Genomic DNA, 26667 nt, shown 5'->3' with positions numbered 1-26667 from the left:
TTCTTCTCAGTAGCCATCACAGTGCTGTTTTGGATTTGGAATGAGAATAGTAACACAGCTATGTTTTGGTTTTTTGCTAAATTGTGCTTATCTGAAGTCAAGGACTTTTTTTTCCTCTTGGTCTCATGCTTTGCCAGTGAGAAGATACACCAAAAGAAACCAAAGTCGGAGCCTGCATAGCTAGGACAAGTGATCTGAACTGGCCAAAGGGATATTCCACACCAGAGAACATAATGCATGGCATATAAACTGGGGGGTTACTCAGAAGATTGGTGGATCTGGGTACAGGAAGGGGAGTCTGGCATTGGTCAGTGGCTGACATGCAATTGCATCGGGCACCACCTGTTTGTTTTCTTTTTATTACTATTATTTCCCATTATTATTGTATTTTGCTTTTCAATTATTAAACTTATCTCAACATATACATTTTACTTTGACTCTCATTCCCATTCTACCAGGGTGAGGGGAAAAGAGAGGGGAGTTGAACAAGTGGCTACAAGGTGTTTCAGCTCCAGCTGGGCATAAAACATGTTTTTGAATATGTTATTTTAAACAGAAAACTGAAACACTTCAAAAATGTGCAAGAGGTCAGGAGTATCAAGTTCAAAACCTGCACTCTCCAAACAGATCTCCACAGAAGGCAGCTAACAAGACACTGTTTTCAGCAGTTTCCTTCTAAGGAATTTACTTTTACAGGTGTGATGATAGGAAAAAGACTATGCTCCCATCTTTCCTTCCCCAGTAAAATTACTGAAGAGGAATAAGGTAGCAGAATCCCTTTTACCATCCAATCACAGAAACTCTCTGACCTTTGCTGTTACAGAGGAAACCACAGACTGCTGTTATGCATTATTTATTCTAAGTACTCAGAGGTTTGATCAGAAGAGATAAATGGAATGAATACTTAAGATTTAGAATTTAAAACTAATTAAGTATGCACATATAAACTTTTATTTACATAAGGCATCAAAATTGCCCTTTTTAACAAAAGGGTCATTTTTCCCTTTAATGAATACTTTGGTGAAAGAAATGTCACATTGAATAAACTAATATTCATTGGCATACTTGTTCTGAACAAGCAGGTATAATCTAATGTACAAGATTAAACCCCACAAGATGTCCAAGCATACTGTTTCATTAATTACTCTGTAGAACAAAGAATTAAGGCTTGCTTGCATCACAATGATGATCAATCATGCATCATTTATTCCCACAAAGAATAAAATCCATTTCCAAGTGAAGCAGGAATAGCAGTAGTCTTGTATAATCCCCATACTGTTTACATGAGAATAAAAAACCAAACAATTTGGCATCGTAGAAATTAGATTGGAAAGTAGGGGGAAAGAGAGGAAAACAGAAGATGGTCCTTGCTTCAGAATCCTTTATAAGCATTTTCAGTTTCCACTTGCAGGAACCCTTCAATTTAAAGAGGAAAACTGGGACTTGTCAAAGTTTGAACTAAAAACATTTTCAGAAAGACTAGAGTTATGTTTTTATTGATGATGAATATGAAAGATCTAGAAAAAAACCACTGTTTGGAATAATGAATTCCACACTGATATCCCCAAGTAAATGGCATATATACATTAGGCTGAGCCTGTTTAATAGGTGTGATTTATAAAAATGGTAAACCTGCATTATGCTTCGGCCTGATGTAATAGTTCCTGAGTTTTAGATCACTGCTAAACCACAGCAGACAAAACTCTGAATGATGTAATGAAAAGTTTTGCAAATCACTTTCAGCAATAGGACACATTTTGTTCAGCAATTTTCAATCATCAATAAAAGTCAGTCTTCCAGGTCCTTCATTTTTCATCCACCGCCGGTATCTCTTCCATCGAGGATCCATGGCCATCTTCTTCTTTAACTCCTCCTCTTGTTCTCGTTTATACATCTGGTAAGACAGACAGAAGTTTTTAATAAGGATGAAGAAAAAGCTTAACTGAGCCTCAAGTGGGGTGTGTTTATAGTCCAATCATTTGCCAGCTTATTGTTCTTACATAAGACTGGATTGCAGTGCAAAAGCAGACCCTGACCAACACAGAGTGTTGGAGCACCTGCAGCCCAAGAGCCTAGTGCTGCTCAAGATGATTTATGTTTTTGCTGAGAGCAGAAGAACTACCTTCCTGTAACCTCCAAAACATTTTTTTTTCTACAGAAGTAGATGCTCAATGAATTCAACAAGAGAAAATAGACACTAAATAATGGTTAATATTCTAAAAAGCTAACCTTGTGAGTCCCTTGCAGCACATATACTGCTCAATGCAGCTGTTCAGCTCTTTATTTTAGCTGTTTCCCCTTTTCAAAGTCATCATCTAACAGAACATCATTAGGGAACTTTTTGTTCCTAAGTAAGGTTCTCAACAAAGTTGAGAATATCTCAAATATCTCTGCATCCAGTGTTTACAGCACTAAAAGATAAACAATTATATTCTGTCAACAAATGGTGTCACTGCAATGGAATCTACAGTTATCAGCAAAGTCAATAATCTTAAAAAAAAAAAAAAAAGCCAAAAAGCAACAGCATCTGCACTTTTATTCTGGAAGGCAGTTTATGTAGAGGCAGCCAGCATAAATCTCAATACCATCCATGATTTTATCATCTCAATGTCATGTGACTTAGTCTGACTCAAACACCAGTTAAATTTAGAGTTCCACTATGCACAAACAAGATTTTAAAAATTTATTATAGATGGCTACAAGAATACACAAACTCAATGCTCAGTGATCATAAAGGTTTTAAGGACCATTAGGAAACAGCAGAAATACTGTGGAGCTCTATAATGCACCTGTGTATTGAATTCCTGGGCTTTCCCATCCTAAAACAATACTGGAAAACTGAACAATATGTAGATAGACATCTCCAGTGATGAAGGAACAGACAAGCCTTTGGGGAGAAACACTGCAGTGTTATTTTTCAGCCTACAAAATACATGACTATGTTCCAAGTAAGGATACAGCAGTGGTACACAAAAGCACAACTAGCACAATAACAGAATAAAGCATGATTATTCTGCATTTCCAGTAATAGTGGAATGAGCAAGAGTCCAGGTGGCTTCAAAAAAAATCCTCTTCTATCACCTTCTACAAGTATTGATCAACTTATGACCAGATGGCACAGCAGATACTGAAAACTTTAATGCATTCAAGTGACTAGGTGAAAACTCATTAAAGCAATTACCTACAAAGACACCATTTCCTCTTCAGAAAGTCACAAAACTGGAAAATATGTTGGGATAAATATCACTACAGAGGTGCAGCTGTCATGTATATGTCAGGGAAAATCAACTGCTGGCCACCACAGGAGACAAGTGTGAGCTAAAAAGATTTCACCTGTGGCAAATACAGCTCTTCCACATGCAGTGACCAAAACATCCTTAGCTGAAAACTGCATGGATGAGAAACCAGGGCATTTTTTTCCTCTACTACAAGATATACATCCAATCTTTTTCCATTTTAACATCTGCTTTAACTGGCAACATTACTCAGTCTTTGGACTTCCAACTGTTTTCTAGCAAACCCATCCTAACTGAACACATATACATAACTGGCAGCTAATCCTATCCTTACAGTAACATCTTTTTTACTATTTTCCTCTTCAAGTTTGTAGGGCAATTCACCTATCTGCTTTTGAAGAAATACTCACTCATCTTTGGTGTCCTGCCACCATCCCATCTCATTTCCCAGCATATGCAGAACAGCAGCACCACCTCCTTTTCCCCTTAAGCAGACTAAGTTCATATTCTCATGTTTTTCTTTAGAAACCTCCCATCCAAACAGCCCACAGATGCTCCTCTGTGGAACAATGGAAGGGTTTTGTCAACCTGCCACGTCCTAGCGTCCCAAGTAATTCTGGACTGCAAATTCCGTGCTGTGGCTGATGTTCCTTCTCTGCTCTCACAGGGTTTTTTTCTTAAATTAAATAGTGACTATCTAGTATTGACTACTGATTTATTGACTATCCATGGCAAGAACAGAAGTTGTGCCCAGTGGAGGTTTTTATGCCATCCTTACTTGAACAGGTATACAGCTCTCATGACTCACCACAGGCCAAAGAACTATCAAAGGACAGATCAGAAAACCAAAACAAACAGTAACAAACAAGCAATCCAAACCCCCTGAGCCAGAATTAATAGCTTAGAAGACTGATGAAATAGGAGTTTCAGACAATTCAAACAATTCTTATTACAAACTACTGCTGTCTGGAGAAGACACAATAGTCTTCAACCTACCATAACAGCACACTGCCATTATTGCTCTGGGAGTGCTGGATAACTAACATTAGCTTTTCCACCAGGGCTACTGGTAGATAATATAGAGAAGAGAAATTTTCAGTTTCTCTGAAGCTGCTAGATTTAAGGTCAAACTTAAAGACTAATCAGCAAAAAAAGCTAGATGTATGTAAAAGTAGCTGGAACCAGCGGATGAACAGATAATAAGGAATACAGTGGCATTTTTGGCATGCAAAAAGAAGCAACAGCACATGCCCAAAGAAAAAGTTCAAGGAAAGGTCACCTGCAAAATTGAAGCACTCAGTCAATCCAACCATCACAGACCCCTTCAGACAACCCTCTAGAACCATAAAAGGACTTCCAGCAGAAGCTGGATGAATGCAAACTAGCTCTAGGAAAACTGATGTATATGTATTAGCTAAGAAGTATATTGTAATAAATATGTAATCATGATGGAATAAATATCCCACTGTAAAGTTTCATGACACACATTCAATTAGAGGATACATGCTTTGGGTGTGTCCAGTGCTGTAATAAGGAATGCCTGCTTTCTAATACTTCAAATAGTGTTAGTCTATTTCCTGGCTGATTTCAGTATCGTATCGCTACCCACCTCGTAGTTTTCTCGTATCCATAGTTGCCGTTCAAGAAAGGTCTCCTTTTGATGATCTTCCAGACTGTCAAACTGAGACTGAGACATTTTCATGTATCTTCGTATGATATAAAACTTCTCTTCCACACCATACTCTTGCCCTTTAATAGTGAAAGAGTAAATCCACCAACAGTACCAAACTATGTATTTACACCAGTAAAAAGGAGCAAGAAGGATCTGAAATAGAAGGATATCATATATTTTGGGCTTCTGATAACCACCCTTTATATCTATTTTATTTTTAATAATGTCTTTGATAATTTCTTCCTCCTCTTCACGAATTTCTTCTTTAGACCGCCTGTTCTTGCCTTTTTCTTTAGTCTTGTTGAGTAAACCTTGTTGCCTGGCAATCTCAGTAGCCTGTATACGGTATTTTGGCACAGATGCTAAGTAGTTGATAGCTTCATTGTAACTACTCCACCAGCTGAAGAACTGTAATTTAAGAACAGTAAAAGTAAAAACCATATTTTAATGCAGACACAGTCCTATTTGGGGGTTTGCCAGGAAAAGAAAAAAGTAATGCTGTCACATACTTTTAACCACAGTTACGTTACAGTAATGGCAAAAAGTGAACCTAACAGTACTTCTGTGGTATCACAGAAGCTATAATCATCCCTCCAGACTCAGTGAAGCACCTGAAAAATGGATGTATAGAAGTGCATCTCATAGCAATTTATGATGACAAGGAAGGTCAAACAGACACTGTTTTGAACAGTTTTGTTCTGAAGCAGATGGCAATCTCCTGCAAGTTAATACCAGGCTGTGCCAGCCATTCTCAGAAGCCCTTCCTCCTATATTTATAAATATAAGAGCTAGTATATGAACATTTAAGTATAAAATTTTTACCCATTTCAAACAATTCACTGAACACAAACTAAGTATATGACAATTCCATTAGTCTGGCAGTGTTCACTTTACAGGACTCAACATACCTCTCTGATCTCCAGCTGCCTTCCGGATTTCAAGAGGGTGGGGGAAAAAACCCCAAACAACAAACCAGAAATATACTGCCTGAGCCAACAAAGAATCATAAAACATGCTGAACTAGAAGAGACCCACAAGGATCATGAAGTCCAACTCCTAGCCCTGTACAACACAACCCTGCAATGCTTCCTTCTGAAGACTGAAGAAGCACAAAGGACTAGCTGAGAGCTGGTGTTGTTCCCATCTGGTGTCTTGTAAATGACCTGAGATGAGGCATGGAAAACATGGAATAAACTAGATAGGCACAGGACAGAAGAAGTTAGCAGCTCACTTTCATTCTTGGGACACCCAAGCATGTCTCACTGAAGCAACATTTTCAACAATGATGCACCTCACACCATTTACCAAGACAAAGTGCATACAACAACCTTAGGAAAGGCCAAGAAGCAGAAACAGAAAGCAAGATGGGCAAACCACTTTACACAGATGCTTACACTGAATTTAGAACCATTTGGTAGTTGGTCACCAGGAAAGTGAGTGTCTACACTTACTGACAAAATAAGAAATAAGATGTGAAATGAAACTTTGCCATTGGAACTAAATCTGAAGAGAAATAAGAAGTTTGGTTGAATATGCCAATAGAACTTATTATTCCAAGTTTTCAAATTCTGAGCAACATACTTTTTATTCTAACTTCCAAGATCCCACTAAACACTGAGCTACCTCCACCACACCATAAACGGTATCTTCATCTCTTAGAATTCTTGAGTGTTTTTAATGATGTTTTGAACCAGTGGTTTAAAAGATACTAAAGAGATGCATTTTCATCCTCTAGTCAACAACACCACAAGCTCCTTCATCAAGAACACAGGGGGTTTTCTTGGCCTTGGATCTACCACCTTCAGTCAACTCTCCGAACTGAATTGGCTTCTCTCCTGAACTGAATTGGCTCCTCTCATCTATGTAGTGTTTAAAATACTACAAGAGTCACACATTAGTAAACTCCTGATATTCAGTCCTATCATCTGAATTGAGTCTTGAATTCAGTTTACTACTAGTCTGGGGTTTTTTTTTAACTTACTCATGCATCTTGACAAACTGACAGACGGTATTTGAGGCACTAGTCCTGCCTGAGCTACTCTGAGCCAGCCAGAAGAACCAATATGCACCTTGTCTCAACAAGGTTAAAAGAAACTAATCTTTGTTCAAGATACCAAGGGCAGACAAAAAACTGCTAAGTACCCCCTAACTTCAGGATTTTCATGGACACCACCCAGAACTGGACCACAGCACACAGGAAACAGGGCTCCTCACTGACACTTTTTATTAAATGGCACATTCTGAGAGCTGCCACTACTACTCTTCTTGTTCAGAAACTCACAGAGCAGTATGATGTAAACATGAAATTTTACCTGAAACACAGAGATGGCACACACTGTAACTAGGATCACTATTGTGACATCTACTTTAGGTGCCAGTCTCCTGCTGTAGTAGTGGTAATAATGCCTGTAATACTCTTCAGGATGATCCAGCATATAGTCATAATCTTTACGTGTTTCTTCATCCTGCAGGATGAGATGAAAAACTCGTTCAGGTTTTAATTCCTGCTTTCACTTGCTTATTATAACTCTGTTTTACATCTCATTAAGGACCATGCTGCTGTAAAATTTGTGGCAGCCCAAGTGAGTATGAAACAGAAGAAATTTGTTCTTTTCCTATATTCGCAATTAATTTGTTCTCACACTTATCTGCCCATGCATATATGACATGTTCAGTCTTAAAATGAATAAGCAGGCACTGTGCAAAGGCATTTAAAACTAGAAAATAGCAAACAACTAAAATCTACAGAGTAAGTTGTTTAACCTCAGAATGGGAAGTTCAGATGGACTGGAGTTAATAAGCATTGCTCAGGAAAAGATTTTCAGACTAAGAACCTATTAGGAGATTGTTTCACAAAACTTAAAGGAATTAGTTTTCAGGGCTACGGAATCTGTCCAGTGGAAGGCCAATTCAAAACGTCATTGTTCTCATGTTCTCTGAGTTTTTCATAATTTTCCTCCATGTAATTGTGGGATGGGAAATTTAATTTTGCCAGGCTCAACTGCATTCCTTTCAAACTCCGTCCCCCCCTTCCCCCTCGGAAAAAAAACCAAACCAAACCAAACCAAACCAACAAAAAAACCCTTCCCTTTTCTAATTCCTTGTAGCCTTAAAACACTTACAGGTCTCCTTCTTCCACTCCTGGGTTCCATCTTTGGCCAAGTCACACATGCTTTGCCCTGAGAAGCCTTCCCTTACAGATCCCATATGCTATTCGAGTCACTGCTACTTTTAAAGCTATACCTCCAAGATAAAGCCCAGTCGGTTGGTTATAAATAAAAAATTAAAATAAATAAAATAATAAATAAATATAAAAATAACTAATTCTAGACACAGAAGGATGTGTCTTTTCAAGAGCATTCCATCCTCCTTCCCGCACTCTCGGGGCTGGTTACGGAAGGAGGATTTTTCGGGGTGTTTCTCCTCCCCTCCCTGACTGCTTACCGGAGCGGCTCCGGCCGCGGCGGTGGTCCCGCTCTCTCACCTTGAGGGTCTCGTAGGCGGCGGCGATGAGCAGGAACTTCTCGTGCGCCGCCTGCGCCCCGCTGCCCTCGCCGCCTGCGGGCTCCCCGCGGTAGCGGTCAGGGTGGTACTGCCGGGCGAGCTGCCGGTAGGCGCGGGCGATCTCCGCCTTGCTGGCCTGCCGGCTGACGCCCAGCACCTCGTAGCAGACTCGGCGGCCGCAGTAGAGGCGGTCGGTGAGGCCCCGCGCCGGCCGCGGCAGCAGCGCCGCGCACAGGCACAGGCACAGCGCCCACCGCCCGGCCGGACACCGCGCCGCCGCCGCCATTTCTCCGCCGCCGGGGCCGGGCCGCGCTCGGCGCCGTGCGCGCGGCCGGCGGCGGGGCGGGCGCGCGGCAGGGGGCGGGCCGCTCCGCTGCCCGCGCTCGGGGGCGGCGGGGACAGGCGGCGCGGCCTGCGCGGGGGCCTTTTGTCCCCGATTGGTCACAGGCTGCTGCCGCCCCGTTCTTCCAGCGGCGGTTGTGCCCTTCGGTTGCACCCGCGCCAAGGGAATCCTGGGATGCGTTCGGAAGAGCACTGCCAGCAGGTCGATGAATTGATCCTGCCCCTGTACTCAGCCCTAGTGAGGCCGTATCTGAACTGCTCCACAGCTCAAAAAAACAAAACAAAACAAAACAAAACAAAACAAAACAAAAAAAAAAAAAAAAAAAAAAAAAAAAAAAAAAAAACACCACCCCACCAAAACCAAAAACAACGGCGATACTGGGAAGGGGTCCAGAGGAGACCACAAAAGTGATTTGTGGTCTGGAGCATCTCTCTCATGAGGAGAGACTGGAGGAGCTTGGCCTGTTCAGTCTGAAGAAAAGATGACTAAGAGGGATCCCATTAATGTATATAAATATCTCGAAGGCGGGTACCAAGAGGGTGATGCTAGACTTTTCAGTGGTGCCCAGCGATAGTGTGAGGAGAAAAGGACATAAACACCAGAAGTTTCACCTCAGCATGAGGAAGAACTTTAAACTGAGGGTGGCAGAGCAGTGGAACAGGCTGCTCAGGGAAGTCGTAGAGTCCTTCTGTCTGTAGATATCCGAAACCCAGCTGGACACATTCCTGTGTCACCTGCTTTAGGTGACCCTTGCCTTGGCAGGGGCGTTAGAGTAGATGATCGCCAGAAGTCCCTTGTAACCCAAATGATTCTGTAATTCTTCCTGGGAAGAAACCTTTGAAGTACTTCCTAAGCCTGTACCTGGTTTAGGCTTTCTCCTGGCAGAGCTCAGGGTCTGACTGTAGCAGCGTGGAGCAGATGGTGGTTGCTGCTGCCTCTCCCCAAAAAGCATCTCTCCTGGAGAAGCCGCTCGGGTGGGCACACGGGCAGGCTCTCAAGTCACACACACCATGGCTAGCTCAGCGAAGAAAGGCAGGAAGGGTATCCTCTGTAAGTTCCAGTGAGGTTTATTTTGCAGATTCACGTGAAAGGTTTCAGGGATAGAAACACCCAGATCAGAGGAGTGCCCAGGGTTAAGTATGGGGTCAGGAGGCAATGGTCGGAACACAGGGGCGGTAGGAGGGCAGGGCAAAGAGCAATGACCTGTAGAGGATATGGGGGCAGACCATCAGCGAAACCACAACCAATGGGGTAACAGGGAAAGGAGAAACCTTCTCGAACTGGGGACGTGTATGAACAATAGACATGGGCCAGTGGGAAAAGCAAAACTGAGGTAGATTAACATAAAGCTGTAGAGCACCCTGGGGGAAGCACTTTTGCTCATCCTAAGCTATGATGTATTCTTGGAGCCAGTGGTAGATTCTTCTAGGTCAAGGCCCTATAAATTTCTGTAACAAGCTTAGCAACCTCCACATCTGACCATCTGTCCTGTGGGATCCAGTGGAACCAGATACCTTCCAGCCTGACACATTCTGTGATTTTCAGTGATTCTGTATGCACAGCTCCCTGAAATGGTGGCTTTGACAGTAGGTCTGCCACCTGTGATGTTCTGTACCCTGTCCTGTCCAAGACTTCTCCTGGAAAGGAGGATTACATTTCTGCTCTGGCGTAACTAGCAGGAACATCACCTCAGCGTTTGACCTTTCCTAGGAAAGCAGACCTGGACTTGATGCTGTAAATAATCACCACAAAAATGCTCAGCTCATGGGAGAGTATGTGTTGTTCTATAAGCTAGAAATGAGTGTGCCTCTTATGTGGTTGGTCTCCTCTGCCTATCTCCTTAATGCTTATAATTTCCATCACTTGTGGATGGGTCCTAAATCTCCTTCCTCAAAAAAAAGGCCACCTCTTTGCAGTTCAGTAGAGCCCAACCTCTCAGCATTGGAGTCAACTCCTCAGACCCTGACCTTAAAAAATTGTGATGCATTGACTTGGGCTGGGTGGCTGGTGCCCACCAAGTTGCTCTATCACTTCCCTTTCTCAGCTGAACGGGAGAGAGAGAATAAGATACAAACCCACTCATTGGTTGAGATCAGGCAATTTACTAAAGCAAAAGTGAAAATTTATACACGCACAAAGAAAGGGGAAGAAAATAATTCTATTTTTTATTTCCCGTCCACAAGCCATGTCTGGCCATTTCCTGGAGAGTGGGACTTCAGGTTGCATAGAGGTTGCTCTGGAATGCAAACACTGTAAAAAAATGAATGTCCCCTGTTCCTCCTTCCTTCCTCAGCTTTTGTATGTGACCTGACACCATATGTCATGGAATTTTGCTTTGGTCAGTTTGGCTCAGCTGGCCTGGTTGTGCCCCTCCCAGGATCTTTCCCACCCCCAGTCCCCTTGATGGAGGGAGGAATGTTGGAGAGACAGCCCTGATTCTGGGCCAGTGGTGCTCAGCAATAGCCAAAACAGTGGTGTTTTACCAGCACCTTTCCAACTATCGATGCAAAGTGCAGCAAGATGAGGGCTGTTGTGGGGGAAATTAACCCAGCTCAACCAGACACATTGTGCAAACAGAGCAAAAATGGTGCACAGAAGCTTTTGACACCTTTTTGTTCCTGACTCGAGCTACTCTCTGACACTTGTCACTGACACTCAGGTCTGCCTCGGGACTAGCCCTGGAGCTTTAGGGAGACGTCACCAGCTGCCCCCGTGCCACCTGCAGGAAGCAGTAAGGGAACTGGGGAACAGGCGCCACGCTGTCTGCTTCCAGAGGTGCCCCAGAGACGCCTCGGCCGGGACATCTTGCCAGCATGCTCCTTGAAGAGATCACATATGGCATCGTAGAGTTTGGGAGAAAGACGCAGTGTGGTGGTCTCTCTGAGCAACCCCAGAACTGCAGGAGAGGATTTCTACGGAGCAGCTTTATCCCTTTCGGGAAACGGCTTTGGAATAGAGGCGCCACCGCACCCCTGGCGGTAGTGGGCGTGGCCTGCCGCTCGGTGGGCGTGGTCATGCCGGCTGTGGGCGCGGCTCACCCGCCCCACCACAGCCCGCTTGCTCACCCACGGCCGCGCGGGGGCGCCGCACCCCGCTCTCGGCCCGGCCCGGCCCGGCCCTGCGCCTCCGTGCCGAGCTCGGAGCCGGCGCGGCCGCCATGGAGGTCAGCGCGGACTCTGGTCAGTGCTGCCCGCGTAAACCTCCTCCTCGGGGCCCGCCGGCGGGGGGCGGCGGCGGGGCCGGGCCGCGTACACGACGGAGGCGGGCGGTGGGGGACGGCGGCTCTCCCTAAATATTAACCGGCAGTGACAGAAGAGAGAGCGCTGCCACTGTCGAGGGGAGCCGCAGGGAGCAGGACGAGGAGGAGGGGGTGGAAGAGGTGGAGAGGGAGGAGGAGAGAGGCGGCTGCCGGCCCGGTGCCGGTGCCGGAGCGGGGTGGGAGGCGCGGAGCGTCTCACGCCGCCTCCCCTCCCTCCTCAGCCGGCAACATGGCCGCGGCCGCCCAGGACGAGCTCAGTAAGTGCTCGCGGCGCAGGGATTCGGAGCGGGGCCTAGCGGGCGGGCGGGAGAGCGACCCGGCGCTTCCCCGTAGCGTGTCTCCTCTGCGGTGGGGCCAGGCAGGGCGGTGACGGCAGCGGGGCCGGCCCGGCCCTGGGAGGCCATCTCGGAAAGCGGAAAGCGGGAGCAGCGGCACCTCCCGTATCCCCGGCCCCTCCGCGGACACGCCGGCTGCGTGACCTTGCGGGGAGGTGGGGGCGGCTTCTGGCCGGGACGGGAGCCTGGGATCGCCGGGACCCCCGGCGCAGCGGGAGCGGCCTCCGTCCACTGCTCCCGAACGGGCGCAAGCGGCAGCGTCTCAGCCGGTCGGTGCTTTCGCCCTGCGTTGTGCGACCGCCGTGTTTGAACCAGAGCAGCCGTGTGAACACAACGCAGGCTGGCGCGTCCAGGGGCGGGTTCCCCCAGCGCCCTGGGGTGCTGTGCCGGGTGCTGGATACGAGAGCGCATCGCGGCCACCCCTGCAGCGCTCGGCACATGACCGGAGGTGCCGCTGCTGCCGAGCATTCGAGACGGCGGAGCTCGGCCTTGCCTTCTTGTCACCTCCAAAACCCTCTCTCAGACTCTCTGAGGAAGCACACGATCAGCTGCTCCTTTGGAGAAGCTTATGGAGCTTCCAAATAAAGTGTTTTTTTCTTCCCTTGCTTTTCCTAGCCTGGCATAAGGCTAGTTCTTATCTGTGAAGAATTAATAGCAAGATAGCATATGACTCAGCCAAATGAGAGGGCCTTTGGTGGCCCTGAAATAGTACTTGGCAGTCGTCAGAGAGGAAGGGCAGAAGAAATACTTTCAGCATATTTGAACACTGTTTGCTTTCAGTACTGAAGAATTTCTGTGTGCTGTTTCTTCGTTTGTTGGTTTGTTTTTTTAGTTGTGAGCTGCTCTGTAGACGGCATTCTTATTCTGCTCTTTGTTGGATATTACTGGAACTAGGCTGAGTGATATGGTAGTGGTAAGGATGTCCCTTATATAGCCAAGGTTCCATGGTTGAGTAGAGAAGAGTCTTGATCCCGTACTGATCCTGGAACTGGAGGACCCAAATGCCAATCTGTTTTTTTCCATTGACGACTGGGATAAATTGATGTAAGGACAGTGAAAGCTCTCACTGCTGCTGTCATCCAAGAGATTCTATTGTTAGTTTTACAGTGCTAATGTGATTCCCCTTGGTGAAACCGAGTCAGTGTGAGATGTCTTCTTTGTAACTCCTTGGCTTTTATCTGTGTGTAATCTAGCTTTCCAGGCTCCAAATCTGATCCTGCAAAAAATTAGTCGTCAGCCACGTCCCTATTGCTGCACAGCCCTTTCTTTTAAGCTGGGCTAAAAAGACAAATGTCCCTAGACTGAGATTAATAATTACAAGTTTTGAAAACTTTTTCTTTGGGTGGGGGGATGAATCTCTTTTTGAATGTTTTCTTTTGTTTTTGTTTGTTTAGTTTGGGTTTTTCGTGGTACCTTTCTCACTGAATAGAAAGTACTGTAATCTTAAATAAAATTTTATTAAAGTTAATGAAAAAACGAGGAACTTCATGTAGAGAAAGAGGGAAACAAAGCCTCCATGTGGGCTTACTGTCTTTTGATACATTCAAATAATTAAATTTCAGCATATTTGGAAAGAAATCCTTTCTTTTATAGGATGATGACTAGTCCTGAAACAACAAGAATGATTGGCATTAGTTTTAGATTGAAAAACTTGGTTTTCCTTGCTTTATATTCACATGGCTGTAGGAGACTTTCATCTATAGCCCCTGTCAAACATGGAAACTCTGTGTAAATGCTTTGTAAGGAATGCTTTTCATTTTACAGGGCAGCAGTATATCTTATGCTGCATTTGAAGGCAGCATAAAATATGACAGTTTAAAAATTAATGCAAAATCAGTAAATTGCCCCTAAAGCCATATGAGTTCAGTTGCAAGAGAGGCAAGTTAACCTTGAGTACTAGTAGTCATCCATTCAAATGGAGAACCTGTGCCTGGCATATTGCAAATTATTTGGGTTCTGGTGTACCATCGAAGCTTTTACATAAGCTTTTCTATAAAATGGAGGAATAGGATGGGAAAAAACCCCATAATATATAACCATAATGTCCCCCCTCCAACAGGCCTTCCTAGCCTTTTGCAGTCAAATCTTGTAAAACAGGCGGGTGACTGGTGTGTCAAGTACAAGTACTTCCTTTAAGGTTTTTTGGTTATAGGCACACAATGGTTTACTGGTAGAGACAGGAATAGCACCAGCAAATCCTGACTCACTGTTTGCTGCCATAATCATACTATATATATTTTCTTCTAGGGTCTAGTAACATTTGAACAAGAATTTGACTTCTATTTTAGTAATTGCACAGCAGATGAGAACTTTATTTTTTCTTCTGCATGTGGAATAATGCAGAAGCAGTTGCTTAGTTCTAGAGAGACAAAAGGGTGTGTTAGAGCTTTTGCTTTAATGCGAACCTGCCCCTAAAACTACCTCTGCCATCCAGGAGGTGAAGTTGCAATGTTTTTGTGCCCAGGACTCTGATTTAGGGCCCTTTGGAGAGAATGTTGGGGGATGGTTGTGCATGTAATGGTTCTACAGAGTTCAGGTAATAGGGAAAGGTTTCAGGGGTTTTTGTCTGATTTACTGAAACCATTGTAGAAAGTATTTTGTAGCAGTTCCACCAATCTGTCAAACTGATAGTTGTCAGGAAAGTGAAAATAAATTCTGACTTCATGCACAGATCTGCTCTGTTTTGCAGAGGACTCAGACATTCTTTATAGTTCCTCAGATGTTTTGTGGTTAACAGTCAAACTATGAAGTACAGTTAGTTTGACATATCCTAGCCCCAGCAGTTTCTTGAGTCAGTTTTCATAAAAGGAAGGGTGTGTTTTTTACTTGATATTCCGCTACACAAATGTGCATTGCTGAGGGGTCTGTGTGGAATAACTGGTGTGCTGTACATAATATTCATAAATGCCAGAGGGAGCTGATTTGAAATGGAGCTGTGCTTGGGTGAACTGAGAGATTTCTGTGATAAAAGTACAGAAAAACGGTGGCATAGCTACCTCAGTGAAGCCAGGCCTTTTTTTTTAGTTAAAATAATGAGGATAAACTCTTTGAATTCTTGACTGTATTGAGGTAGCTATTTCACTGTTTATCCATATTTTTATCCTTTTTGTATCTATCGGTTCTCTTTGACAGGCTCCATGTTCAGTATTTACCAAATAGAAGGAAGGGGCATGTTTTGTCTGTGGACAGGCTGTGGGGTTTTACTGTTACCTTGTATGACCACAAGTTCAGTTCTGAAGCAGCAAAACTTAAAATAACTAAATAATTCTGCCCTTTTATGGGTGGTATTGCAGGATTTGGAAGTTAGTGTCTCATTGTCAATGTAGCTTTTTTGTAGAATTTGTATCCATTATCTGTGTTTTGAAGGTGATTCCTTTCTTTTTTGTCTTTGCAAGGTTGTTAAGTGCTGAAACCTTTATTTCTCCTTGTAGTCTTAAACGGAGATTGGAAAGAACCAGAAGGGAAGCATGCATTTTCTCACAGATAGGTAGCTGCATTGCCATGGTAACTTGGAATTGCAGATTCCAAATACACCGTGTCAGTTTACACAGATTGGACACTGGTGTTAGAAATAAGGATACAAAGATATATCTTGTTTTTTTGCCCCTTTGTTTCATTTACATACAATGAAGGAAATGTCGTCTTCATATGAAATGCCTTTTGTTTGGTTCTCCTTATTTATCTTTGCCTTCTTGTAAATGCCTTTTATTTCCTCAAGAAAGTGCAATAAAATTGGCATTTTTTTGTGAAAGTATTACGCAACAGCATGAAAAGAAGTGACTCTGTGAAAATACATGAGTAATGGCTTCAAATTCTGCATGGACTTAGTTGTATGTATTTTAAAAGTATAACTACTTATCGATTTTTTTACTCATGCACCTCATTCCTTATTTGTTGTGGTTTTTAATACACAGTAAAATGCTAACTGTTACAGCTGTGGCACACGTGATGCTTCCAAGATTGGTTTCCTGTTGCTAAGGCTTTTCCCAAACAGTTTTTGTCCTTTCTGCCCCCCTCCCACCCTCCTTGGTATGTAGTAAAGCAAGTTGGGCATCTTGCTTTTCTTATTTCTACTATCAGATAAGCTCCTAAAATTGCAATTGTGCAGTTTTTCAGTTGGCAGTAGGGGCTGTAAAGTCAGATGGAGAAGATTTTAGCTTTATACTTAAAAACTTTGGAAATGCATGATGTAGGGGATTGAGACCAGTTGTGAGAAGACTGTCTTGTTTGGTGCATAGTGGTCTGCTGCTGGCTGAGACTGAGTGGAGGCTGTGAAGAGACATGAAGGAGGGAAAGACACTTTCCGCACGTCAGCCAGGAGGTCTGCAGCACACATGAAGATAGGACACAGCATCTGAGACCCAGATACTTTTCCACAGTTACTTTCCTGGACCATTGTGTGTGGTGCTTTAAATCTCCAGTGTTTATGCATTCCCGTAATGAATGCTGTCAGCTTGAGAAATGGTCTTAATTGTTAGTAGAATAAAAACCTTGGAGGAAATGTTTGATGTACAATACTGAGGAGGTTTTATAGCACTTTGTTTTCCTGTTCCACTGCTATAGATACGGCTTGTATCAGCATCATAGGAGAGTGTTCTGACAAACTCCTGACCAGTTTCTTAACTATCCAGGTCACCAATATCCTTGAATTTGCTGAAGAGTCTTGTCATGGTAATGGTTAAGGGAAGAATATCTGATGACAGTGTTAGGGTTTAACTGACTTTGCAGCAGAGATACAAGAAAAGTAATGAACTTGTCTCACAGGCAGCATAAAGAAGAGGGTAGTTTTTGTCTTGATCTCTGTTGCTATTGTTGTTGATATTATTATTTTTTCCACCATTCTGGTTGCTGCTTGAAATGAGAATGATGGAGGAAGCTGGAAATGGGGCAGGTGCTTGCAATTCAGTGCATTTCCTCATTTCCTGAGTGCACATGTGAAATGGTTTCTTTGCCTTTCAGAAGGTGTGTGTGTAGTCCAGTGACTACCCACAAATGGCTTTAGAACCAACTTCTCTTGTGTTTCCTTACATTTGTTTTTGATCTGTTGCTATGTGAAAGAACATGTTGAGAAAATTCCTCAGTTGACTCATTTGAGGATGATGGATCTGCAATGTTCTCCTTGAGTTCTAGGTCGAAAGGGAAAGATTTGATAGTTTTTATTAATTATTTGAGTACTTTCAGCTGCTTGATGTGACTTCTGTAGTCCCTTACTGCCTGTGAGATAGTGATACACCAAGGAGGTCCTTGAATGGGGGCTTATTGGGATACAAGGGGCAGGGGAAGGGTGACAGAAAAAGGAAGGTGAAAAGAAATTAAACATCATGATTTTTAAAAAAAATTGAAGCATGACATAAGTGTTATAAAGCCATTAACTAGCTGACAGTGAGTGGTCTGTGAAATCCCTCTGAAACGAGATTGACTGGTATCTTCAGTTTATATTATAGATACAAATAAACTGCATTGTTTTGGCTTGTAGTTTCCTTGACAATAAAATTTCATTGTCCTCTGTCTATTCAGCTGCCTGTCATATTTGCTCAGCAGAAAATGAAATCTTGGAAGTGGTGTGTTTTTGTTTAATCTGCATCTGGCAGAGGAGGGAAGATGCTATGAGTGCAGGGATAGCACAGGTTTTAAAAATAGGCCAGTAAATGCTTCTGAAGCTAAATCATCCTCGGCTTGCTGGTTAGAGCTGTATTTGCGTTTCACCATCTCTTTTGTTTGCTTTAGTTCTAACCATATCCGTTCACCTCAATCTTTACTGCTCTATACCAGCGCTTTTTTCTTTTTTTTTTCTCCCACTGTAGTCCTTTACACTCAGCTTAATGATCCTCCTTTGCTGAAGGAGGCCTCTCCTTGATCTCCTCCTAATCTCAGCTTGCTGTAGGTCACTTTACGTTAGTCTTTGGGGAAGTGATTTCCTCCTTGTAGGATGTCTTAAGACCTTTAACCCTTCAAAAGCATTGGGTCTTCTTGCTTCCTGTGGATCTGGACTCCATTGCTGCAGGATGAAAAACAGATGCTCCTGGTTGTGTCTCCAAGGACTCTTCTCAGTCCAGCTGTTGGGACTTGTTTAACCTTGTTTTTATAAACACAACTCAGTCTTTGTGCTTGAGCTATTGACAGAATATTTTGTTGTCATTTGTTTTTGTGAAATTATTTTTTGTTCATTCCATTCTGGGTTCGGGGAGTAGATCAGCTGGTCAGAGGAAGGTGAATTAAAACATTCCAGCCACTTTGTAGAGTGATAATAGGATCACAACAGCACGTCTTACATTTCACGCTTGTGCTCTTACTCCTGTTGATGATAGTGCTGTCTTTTTGAAAACGGATCATCTACTTACAACAAACAAGTAACTGGTTCAGCCAACATATGTTCAGATTTTCTGTGATACTAGGTGCTGGACAAGTTAGATGTCAAGATGTTATATGAATACTCCTGTAACCCTAACCTGTGAGTATCAAATATATCCTGGAACAGTTGGAGCTTCAAAAACCTGATTTTTCACTCTAGCTTGTTTCTTGTGCTTTCAGGTGTGTGGACTGTATATGCAAAAGCAGCCTTAATTGCTTTTGTCTTTGCTATGGGAGACGTCTCCGTGTACTTGTGAAAGCTGGTACTGGAAGCCATCAGACTGGTTTCTACCATCAATAGTTTTGTCAGTATTAAAAGTCTGTGATAAATGCTGTTGAGATATAAGTACTCTAATGACATTGTGCAGTGTTTCCTGTAAGTCCGTTAGGGGGTGTTAGAAGAAGTTTTCTTGCTACAGGAATTTTGAGTTTTCAACCAGTTTATCCTTTTTTTGATTAATTGCAGATCAGCTGGAGCGTGTGTTCTTGCGTCTTGGCCATGCAGAAACAGATGAACAGTTACAGAACATTATTTCCAAATTCCTACCCCCTGTTCTCCTCAAGCTGTCCAGCACACAGGAAGGAGTTCGCAAAAAGGTAAAGATACATTGCCCTGATCAGGGAGAAGGAAATGCCCATGATGTATGTAACATGATCTGCTATGCTTGGATGTTCTCTATTGAGAAAATTACTCTTTGAGGAAAAATTATCATTACCGTAGTAGAGAATTGGTTCATTACACCTGTTAAAGCTTGAACAAAGCCATCAGTGCTTGTGTCAGCATGGGCTTTGCAGACATGTGAAGGCTGTATTTGTTTCCGCTTGAGGCCAGCTAGCTCTGTCTTAGCCTGGGAGCAAGGCTTGCTGCCATAGGGACAGTTGCCATGGCTTCCAGGGCAGTTAAGCTTCCACCTGACTTAAGGCACTTGTGAAGCGAGCTTGCTTCTGTGCACAAAATACCATGAAGCCATACTCACTGATGCCATTCACTTGGCTAGTAACTGATATAAGAGCAAGAACCAAGTAATTTTGAAGGTGGGCTGTGATGCCTACCTGAAAAAAATTCAGTTCTCTGGTACAGAAGGCAGCTTTATCACAGAATTTATTCAGGTACCTTTTTACTTGAATGACCAAAACTGTTTGATTTTTGCCTGTAACTAGGCATAAGGAGTAAGGACCAAGTGGTTCTAGTGGTAGAATTTAACATTTAACTGGGGAATTCAGTTTCCTGCATTAGGTTTCCTGCATAGGAGTGGACTGAAATGTTTTGGAGCAGAGTGCAGATGAAGTGTTGGGGGCTAATGGTGGAAAAGAAATTTTTCTTAAGTCCCTCTGTCTTGTAGAAATAGGGAAATTATCATACTGTCGCTGCATTTGTAAGTAGATTTCAGAACCTACAAGTAACGGTAGCGTGGGTTTTTCTCAAAGTTCTGCACAACATGGTCCTAAGAGTGATTACATGAAAGTGGATCCATGGATGTCATGCCATTCCACTGTCCTGAAGGACAGATACTCCAGCTCAGATGGGGTGTTCTTCTGAATACTTGCTTACCGTGTGTGCTTGAAGCTGTGAAGAAAGGCATTTAACCAGCTGGTGAAATTTTTTAGGGTATCTTTGTAAGGGTATCTTATCTCTAAGCTGGAATGTGTTGTCGGTTGCTTTGGAGTGTTGGATGATTCAGAAAACGGGGAGGACTAGCCTTTTGAAAATTAGATTTTAAGAAGCCTCTTGGAATCAGACAGCCTACTTAAGGGTGTACTGTAGTAATAGTTAATAGTTCTTGCATTAGAGTGAATAATGAAATAAAATTTATTTCTTCTTCCTTTTAGGTGTTTAAACTATTGGTTTTCATCCACACCATGATAATAATACAAGCAATTACAGCACTTCCATGTACTTCTTGATACTTGTGAAATGCATTGCAATCATGTAGCTTACCCTGAATTCTGCCTTTGCCATATCAGTGAAGGGCATTTGACTTTTTCAGTATTGTGTTTTCGTAATAAATTCAAAATGTAGAAAGAAGGCTCTGTATGTGTTGATTTTTAAAATTTTCATGTTTTTCACATAGCAAAATAATTTATCTGTGAGACAAAGATGAACGGTAGACTGTGAGTGTTTTATTCTAATTGATATCAGTGAACATTTACTATGTAGTGTATAACCTGCAAGTAAATTTCTTCCATGTGCACATTCTCCTTTTCCATTACTTATATTGGAACTCAGCTTGCCAATTTTCTTACCCTTATATGTTGTTTAATGTAGTGGGAAAACATGCTAAATGCTAAAATTCTACTGCCTCTTCAAATGTCTCACTTTCCATTGCTAATTTTGCCTGGTAGATAACTGAGAATGTGCTTGTTGTTCAACACCAGCTTAAATCATGTTAAGGCAAAAGCAAGATGAAAACATGTATTTTTTAACATCAGCTTTCAAGTGATTGGAAAACTGATCTAATAAAGCTAAGAAATTGAATAGAATGGAAAGAGAAGGGCAAACTCTTTATTAACACAATGACTCCTATTACCAGTGACAAAACTGACACCCTGTGTCATGTCTTTCTCCTGCAGTCATTGTTATGGTTAAAAACCCATATACCCACCAGCATCAGCAATAAAAAAAGTGTGCCAATATAGTTAACCATGCATAAAATTTATATAATTTTATATGAATTGACAGTGTAGCTTTTGATAGTAGAGATATGAACAAATAAGAACATTTGTGTGTTTTGAGTATACTGCTAAGTATAGAACATTACAGCTGTTCAAGCACTTCGTTCACCCAACTTTAGAGACACGATTTGGTTCACAAGTACACCAGAAGGATTGATTATGTTCTAATTTTACTTTGACTCCCCAGACTAACTTTGTCCTCATGCTTGTACTGCTAGAATAGATAGAGGAAATTAAATTACATTTTTCCTCCTGTTGCCTTAATGTATTCCTTTGTTGGTTTTATTGCTGCCCATAATTTTGTGACTATTAGGTCACTATTGCTGCAACATTAAGTAATTTGAACTCTGCCCTCATAGATTTTCAGATCTAGGATGTAGTCTAACTGTGGGGATAAGCTTGTCATGCCTATACCTTCTTAATCCATTTAGGGTAAAGAAGTAATCCTTTTTCAGACCACAGTTTGACAAATGGGTTAAATTTTACTCTAAGAGGTCTTCTACAAAATCAGTTATCCTAGTGATGTCACACAAAGAACTAATCCAGGGTAAATTCACTCTGCTTCTTCATATGAGCTCCAAGAAGTGTTTGTGCACTGTCAGCATTTGTGCCAGACTGGATACCATTGTCACTTTAAATGTGACCCATGTGAGGCCTGCAAAAACAAAAGAGATCAAAAGTGCAGACATTTTCTTGAATCAGGTCTGAAGAGTATTACTGATGAGATTCTTAGCTCACTTATTTGACACTAATGATTAGAGAAACAGAGCACGAGCTAGGTCCTCACACATACCCAAATCCAGCCACATCTTTTTTTACCAGCCACCATTGGTAATTTGACCATGTTTCTTGCATTCTGTCTTGGTACCTCCTGCTGTTTCCCAGAGAGGTCTGTGCAGACAGATTTTTTTTTTCCTCTCTAAAATACTATGAGTCTGTAATGGTTGCAATAAATTCACAGCAGCACAATTTGGTAGCTGTCAGTGTTGCTTAGTTCGTTAATTTATCTCTGGTTTCAGTTGCATGCATGCAGTCAGCTCTTCAGTTTCTCAGGATTATAGCTGGACATTATTTTGTTTGAGACCTAGTCGTGGAGCAGATGTAAAGATGATGTCTAAGAGGCTGCTCATATGCAGCTCAGTGTACATATGCTTCTGCAGTTTACATTATGGGCTTCAGAGACCGGAATTTAGCTGCTTTTTCAGTGTACTATGACCAAGGCAATGATTCTTCAAAAACAGATGACACCCTGGCTTTTTTGGCTTGAATTGCTTGAAGTCAACATGAATCTAGGACTGACTGTGACTGATTTTGCTGGAACTGAATAACTCCATCTAACGTCACTTCCATTTTTTTGCACCAGCTTTTCTGAGAATCTGATAAAGTTTGCAAGCAAGGTGCTGTGATGTTCAGTGTGATTTCTTAGAATGGATAATTGTTCCAGAGTAGAAATTGTAGCTTTTCCTTCATTCAGTTATAATACCTCCATCAGGAGACTTACAAATGGCACTTTGATGATGCTAAGAACTACGTAATGTAACTGTAAAATCAACAGGATAATTCAGCTTGGAGGGGACCTTAGAAGGTCTCTAGTCCAATCTCCTATTTAAAACAGTTCATTACAAGTTCAGTTCAGGATGAAGGTGAAGATTTTATTGAGATGGGTTTTGGAAAACCTCTGAGGATAAAGACTGTACCACCCCTTGGAAAACCTCTGAGGATAAACCCTCTGGGTGACAGCCACTGTTTGGTAGTCTTCATCATGAGGGAATACTACAGTGCACACAGTCTGGCCCCAGTTTTGCTTGCTGTCAGAGCCCAGGATCATTCCCCTTGAGCAACTGCTTGTTCCCATTGACATTGCTGCTGGAGCTCTGCCTGCCCAGGCAGGACTGCACATTGTTTTTGCCTGACATTCACAGCGCTCCTGTGGACTTCTCTTGTTTGAAGGATTTCAGTTCTGTAATGTTCCATTCCAAACAGTTCTCATACACTTATTTGGTAACTTGATTATGGGTGGGGATTTTTTGGGGGGGCAGGGAGGTGGTCTATTCTGTGAACTGGAGTTGTTCTGCAGCTCACTATAGAGCAGCAATGCAGATTTCCAAGCCAGAGTCAGCTCTGACAGATAGTAACCAAACAGTGGAGAGAGCTGGTCATCTTCACTAATCCTTTCTTATATTTCTGTTGATGGATGTATTTGATTGTGGCACGGTTTGGGACTTCTGTGTTTGTCTTAACAGTGATGTGATTTCAATATAGTACTTATAAGATAGTATATATGATGGCTGCTGTTTTCTTACAGATAAAATAATCTGTTAAATCAGGCTTGATTTGCTTATACTAAGCCTGCCTAATGGACGAAGCTTGTTGTTTGGACCCCGAAGTAGCAAAGTAGCAACATTAATAGTGGTTCTTTCAAGTTGTTTGTTTGGTTTTTTTTTCCCTTCCTATCAGGTCATGGAGCTGCTGGTTCATCTGAATAAGCGCATCAAAAGCCGACCAAAAATTCAGCTTCCAGTAGAGACATTGCTAGTTCAATATCAAGATCCTTCTGCAGTGTCATTTGTCACTGTAAGTGTCTGTTTTTCCAAGACTGTTTGCTGCTTTACTTTAGCAAGCAGAATATTCTTTAAAGCTTCTGTATTTAGCTCTGTCAGTTTTCCTAGTAAGTATGTAATTATTAAGAGACTGATGTTTTAAGAGATTTTTTATACTCAGTTTTATAGTCTGGTGTGGGTGAAACTTAGTTTCATAAAGCATTTTGCCATTCGAATTACTCACAGTTACTCTTGATGTTTTATGATTGCATGAATTGTCATTGCTTGTGTTGTAAAGGGTCTGTTCATTGGTAGAAACTGCATTTTGCAGGCAGCTACCAATCCTTATCCTCATACCTGCAGAGTCAGATTTACTTCTTTTTACTTAAAACACCTTTATCTCTTTGAACATATAGGACCTGTATTTTTATGTGGTTTTAGGATCAGGACCTTAGCTGAGCAAGATGAAAAAAAAGTTATTTATAGATGGTGAAACTTTCATAGATTATTTCATTCAATCTAATTCAAAAAGTGAAAATAATTTTAAAATGTTTTTATGAAACCATGAAACAGTTTACATTTCAGTTTTAATAAGTCTGTTGCAAAACATCATGTAGCAAAAGTAATTAAATCATAGGGAAACTTAGTACTTCTCATTTTACTATTCAGTCCTCTGTGTAGCATAAATTAAAAATATAACATTTTAGAAATGTATGGGGAAATATTTAGACTTTAAACAGCAGTGACATACGTAAAAGTACTCTTAGGTTGTCCTAAGCAAGTGGCATTATCTGTAATTCACTTTTTAGAAATGACCAGGACTTCTGTAGTGCATATGTTTTGTAGAGCAAACTGAACCATCTTGTTTAAAGACATACTTGATGAACTATGCATTTGGCTGGACTTGTCTAGAACATCTTTTTGTTCATGTATCTCAGCGATGTATATTGCTTTGCATCATAGGGCTTCATAGCATTTTAACTCAAGTGTCACCTACAAAGCAGTGTAGTGCACTACAGCACTCCTCTTTGGCACTTCTTTCAGCCAGGTCATGGAACACAGCTCTTACCACTGCAGTTCTTGGCTGGATTTAGATGAACAGTGGAACAGTTAGATAGTCCAGTATTCAGTGTTGCTCTGCTGCACTGTCCTGCCACTGGACTCTTAACCGCATTTACAGCTTTGAAATCAGGTGATTTAAAAACATGTTTTCAACAGATATTTTGTCTATGCCGCTGAGTTTGTATTTATTCAAAATTATTTTCTATTTTATTTCAGAAATAGGTAAGAGAGATCATTACATTTACTTTCTTTTAAGCTGTTGCTTAGTCGCAGATGCTTTTGGTGAAATTGGCAGTGAAAAAGACAAACCAGATCAAGTTTTTTTCATTGTGTTTTTCCACCTTTTAAAGTAGAGGCCCAGCAAGACCTGCTCTGAGTAGTCCTTGCTGAGTCTTCACTTCAGTGGTTGTCAGTCTGATAAGTCTTAGACTTGAGAAATTTGTCTTACAAAACATATGTTGTTTCCAATACCCAATTATGTTACAGGACATACAAGAGGAGCTTAAGGAACACACACTTCTTTTCCATTGCTGCTATACTGTGTGCTTTTTCTACCCCTTTAGAATTTCACCATAATTTATGTTAAGATGGGATATCCCCGTCTGCCTGTGGAAAAACAGTGTGAATTGGCTCCAACCCTTCTCACTGCAATGGAAGGGAAACCTCAGCCACAACAAGACAGGTATAACTATTTACTCTTGGGGTGGATTTTGTTGGTATTGTTTTAGTAAGATATTTTGTATCAGTTGTTAAAAGATTTCTTTTCCTTAGTGCTGTCTTCATTACTTAGGATGTAATTCAGTTATTTGGATCAGTAATTCAGTCATTTGGGTGGTACAAAAGAGTCTAATGGTGTAATGATAGAAAGAATCAGTAGCAGCGGACTCCCTGTATGATAAGGGGTCTGTATTATGATGGAAGTGAAATGCCTGTCCATATCCCCCATGCATCTTCATCAAGTTCTGGTGGCCAGCTTAAGGCCAGACCTTCAGTAGATACCCTCTGACCAACTGCAGGAACAGCACTAGATGTCTCAGATTTGCCTCTTTAAATTGAGAGATGGTGTTTCAAGTAAATAGGAATTTTAGCTAAGTTGTAATACGTGAAAAAAAGACTGTCGGGGACTCCTGTTTACTAAGAAACTCTAGAAAACTGTTACTGATCAACCTGGTTCTTACCTACACTGAGATGAATTTCCACTGTGTTGGCATTGGAAAATGTCATTAAAATCATGTCTTCATTCATTCTACATACTGTGATGGTGTAAAAATATTTTTTAAGTTACATTACTGAAAGGTCTTGCAGTAAAATCTTGCTTCATGAGATTATTGTGAAAATACTTGGAGCATGTTTTTTCTCAGTTTAAAAGGCAAGTACATGAGTGGGAGCTTTGGAAAATCTGGCTGTACTGGTGTATAACCAGTGTATTTGCCAGTGTTTCTTAAGGATGAGACAGTCCTAGACTGTCTTTTGTGACATAATTATAAAACTGCCAAAAATCTAGAGCTAGTGACTCTAGCTCTCCAAATATCTGCATATATGCAGACACATGTGTTCCATTTTAAGGAGAAATCCAAATTTATCTTTTGCTTTCTGTTTTCAAGTACCTCAGGTGGTAAATAGAGGCCACTGGATTGTGAATGTGTTTAACTTTTGTTAAGATTTTCTTTTTTTTTGCTATTAAGGATGAGG

At 41.9% G+C, this 26667-nt stretch overlaps 2 protein-coding genes across 3 annotated transcripts in view; one reads left to right on the top strand and one right to left on the bottom strand.

Moving 5' to 3' along the window:
- Positions 1 to 933: 933 nt before the first annotated feature.
- On the bottom strand, positions 934 to 8710 carry DNAJC25 (DnaJ heat shock protein family (Hsp40) member C25). Its single transcript, XM_066339686.1, has 4 exons — positions 8393 to 8710; positions 7221 to 7373; positions 4846 to 5316; positions 934 to 1894 (listed from the first exon to the last, which is right to left on the bottom strand). The coding sequence occupies exons 1-4, from the start codon at positions 8696 to 8698 to the stop codon at positions 1772 to 1774; spliced, it is 1053 nt and encodes a 350-aa protein (XP_066195783.1). The 5' UTR covers positions 8699 to 8710; the 3' UTR covers positions 934 to 1771.
- A 3157-nt stretch (positions 8711 to 11867) lies between these two features.
- Positions 11868 to 26667, top strand: part of ECPAS (Ecm29 proteasome adaptor and scaffold) — a 57770-nt gene continuing 42970 nt past the window's right edge. The window contains exons 1-5 of one of the 2 annotated variants that reach the window (XM_066339063.1): positions 11888 to 11934; positions 12236 to 12271; positions 19167 to 19297; positions 23831 to 23947; positions 25539 to 25657. In XM_066339063.1, coding sequence (XP_066195160.1) covers positions 11913 to 11934; positions 12236 to 12271; positions 19167 to 19297; positions 23831 to 23947; positions 25539 to 25657 — 425 coding nt within the window. In that variant the 5' untranslated portion in view covers positions 11888 to 11912. Of the gene's footprint in view, positions 11935 to 12235; positions 12272 to 19166; positions 19298 to 23830; positions 23948 to 25538; positions 25658 to 26667 lie in introns of both variants that reach the window. The other variant, XM_066339064.1, reaches the window with a different exon arrangement.

This window comes from Sylvia atricapilla, chromosome Z (genome assembly GCF_009819655.1).
Source record: "Sylvia atricapilla isolate bSylAtr1 chromosome Z, bSylAtr1.pri, whole genome shotgun sequence".
NCBI lineage: Eukaryota > Metazoa > Chordata > Aves > Passeriformes > Sylviidae > Sylvia > Sylvia atricapilla.
This window is presented reverse-complemented; position numbering and strand designations above follow the sequence as displayed.

Excerpts from the sequence above, each read along its gene's own strand:
- DNAJC25 (XM_066339686.1), bottom strand. The coding sequence starts at position 8,698 with ATGGCGGCGGCGGCGCGGTGTCCGGCCGGGCGGTGGGCGCTGTGCCTG. Across the intron at positions 7,374-8,392 it reads CCGCCTACGAGACCCTCAAG|GATGAAGAAACACGTAAAGA; the intron begins GTGAGAGAGCGG and ends CTCATCCTGCAG. Across the intron at positions 1,895-4,845 it reads GGATACGAGAAAACTACGAG|ATGTATAAACGAGAACAAGA; the intron begins GTGGGTAGCGAT and ends CTGTCTTACCAG.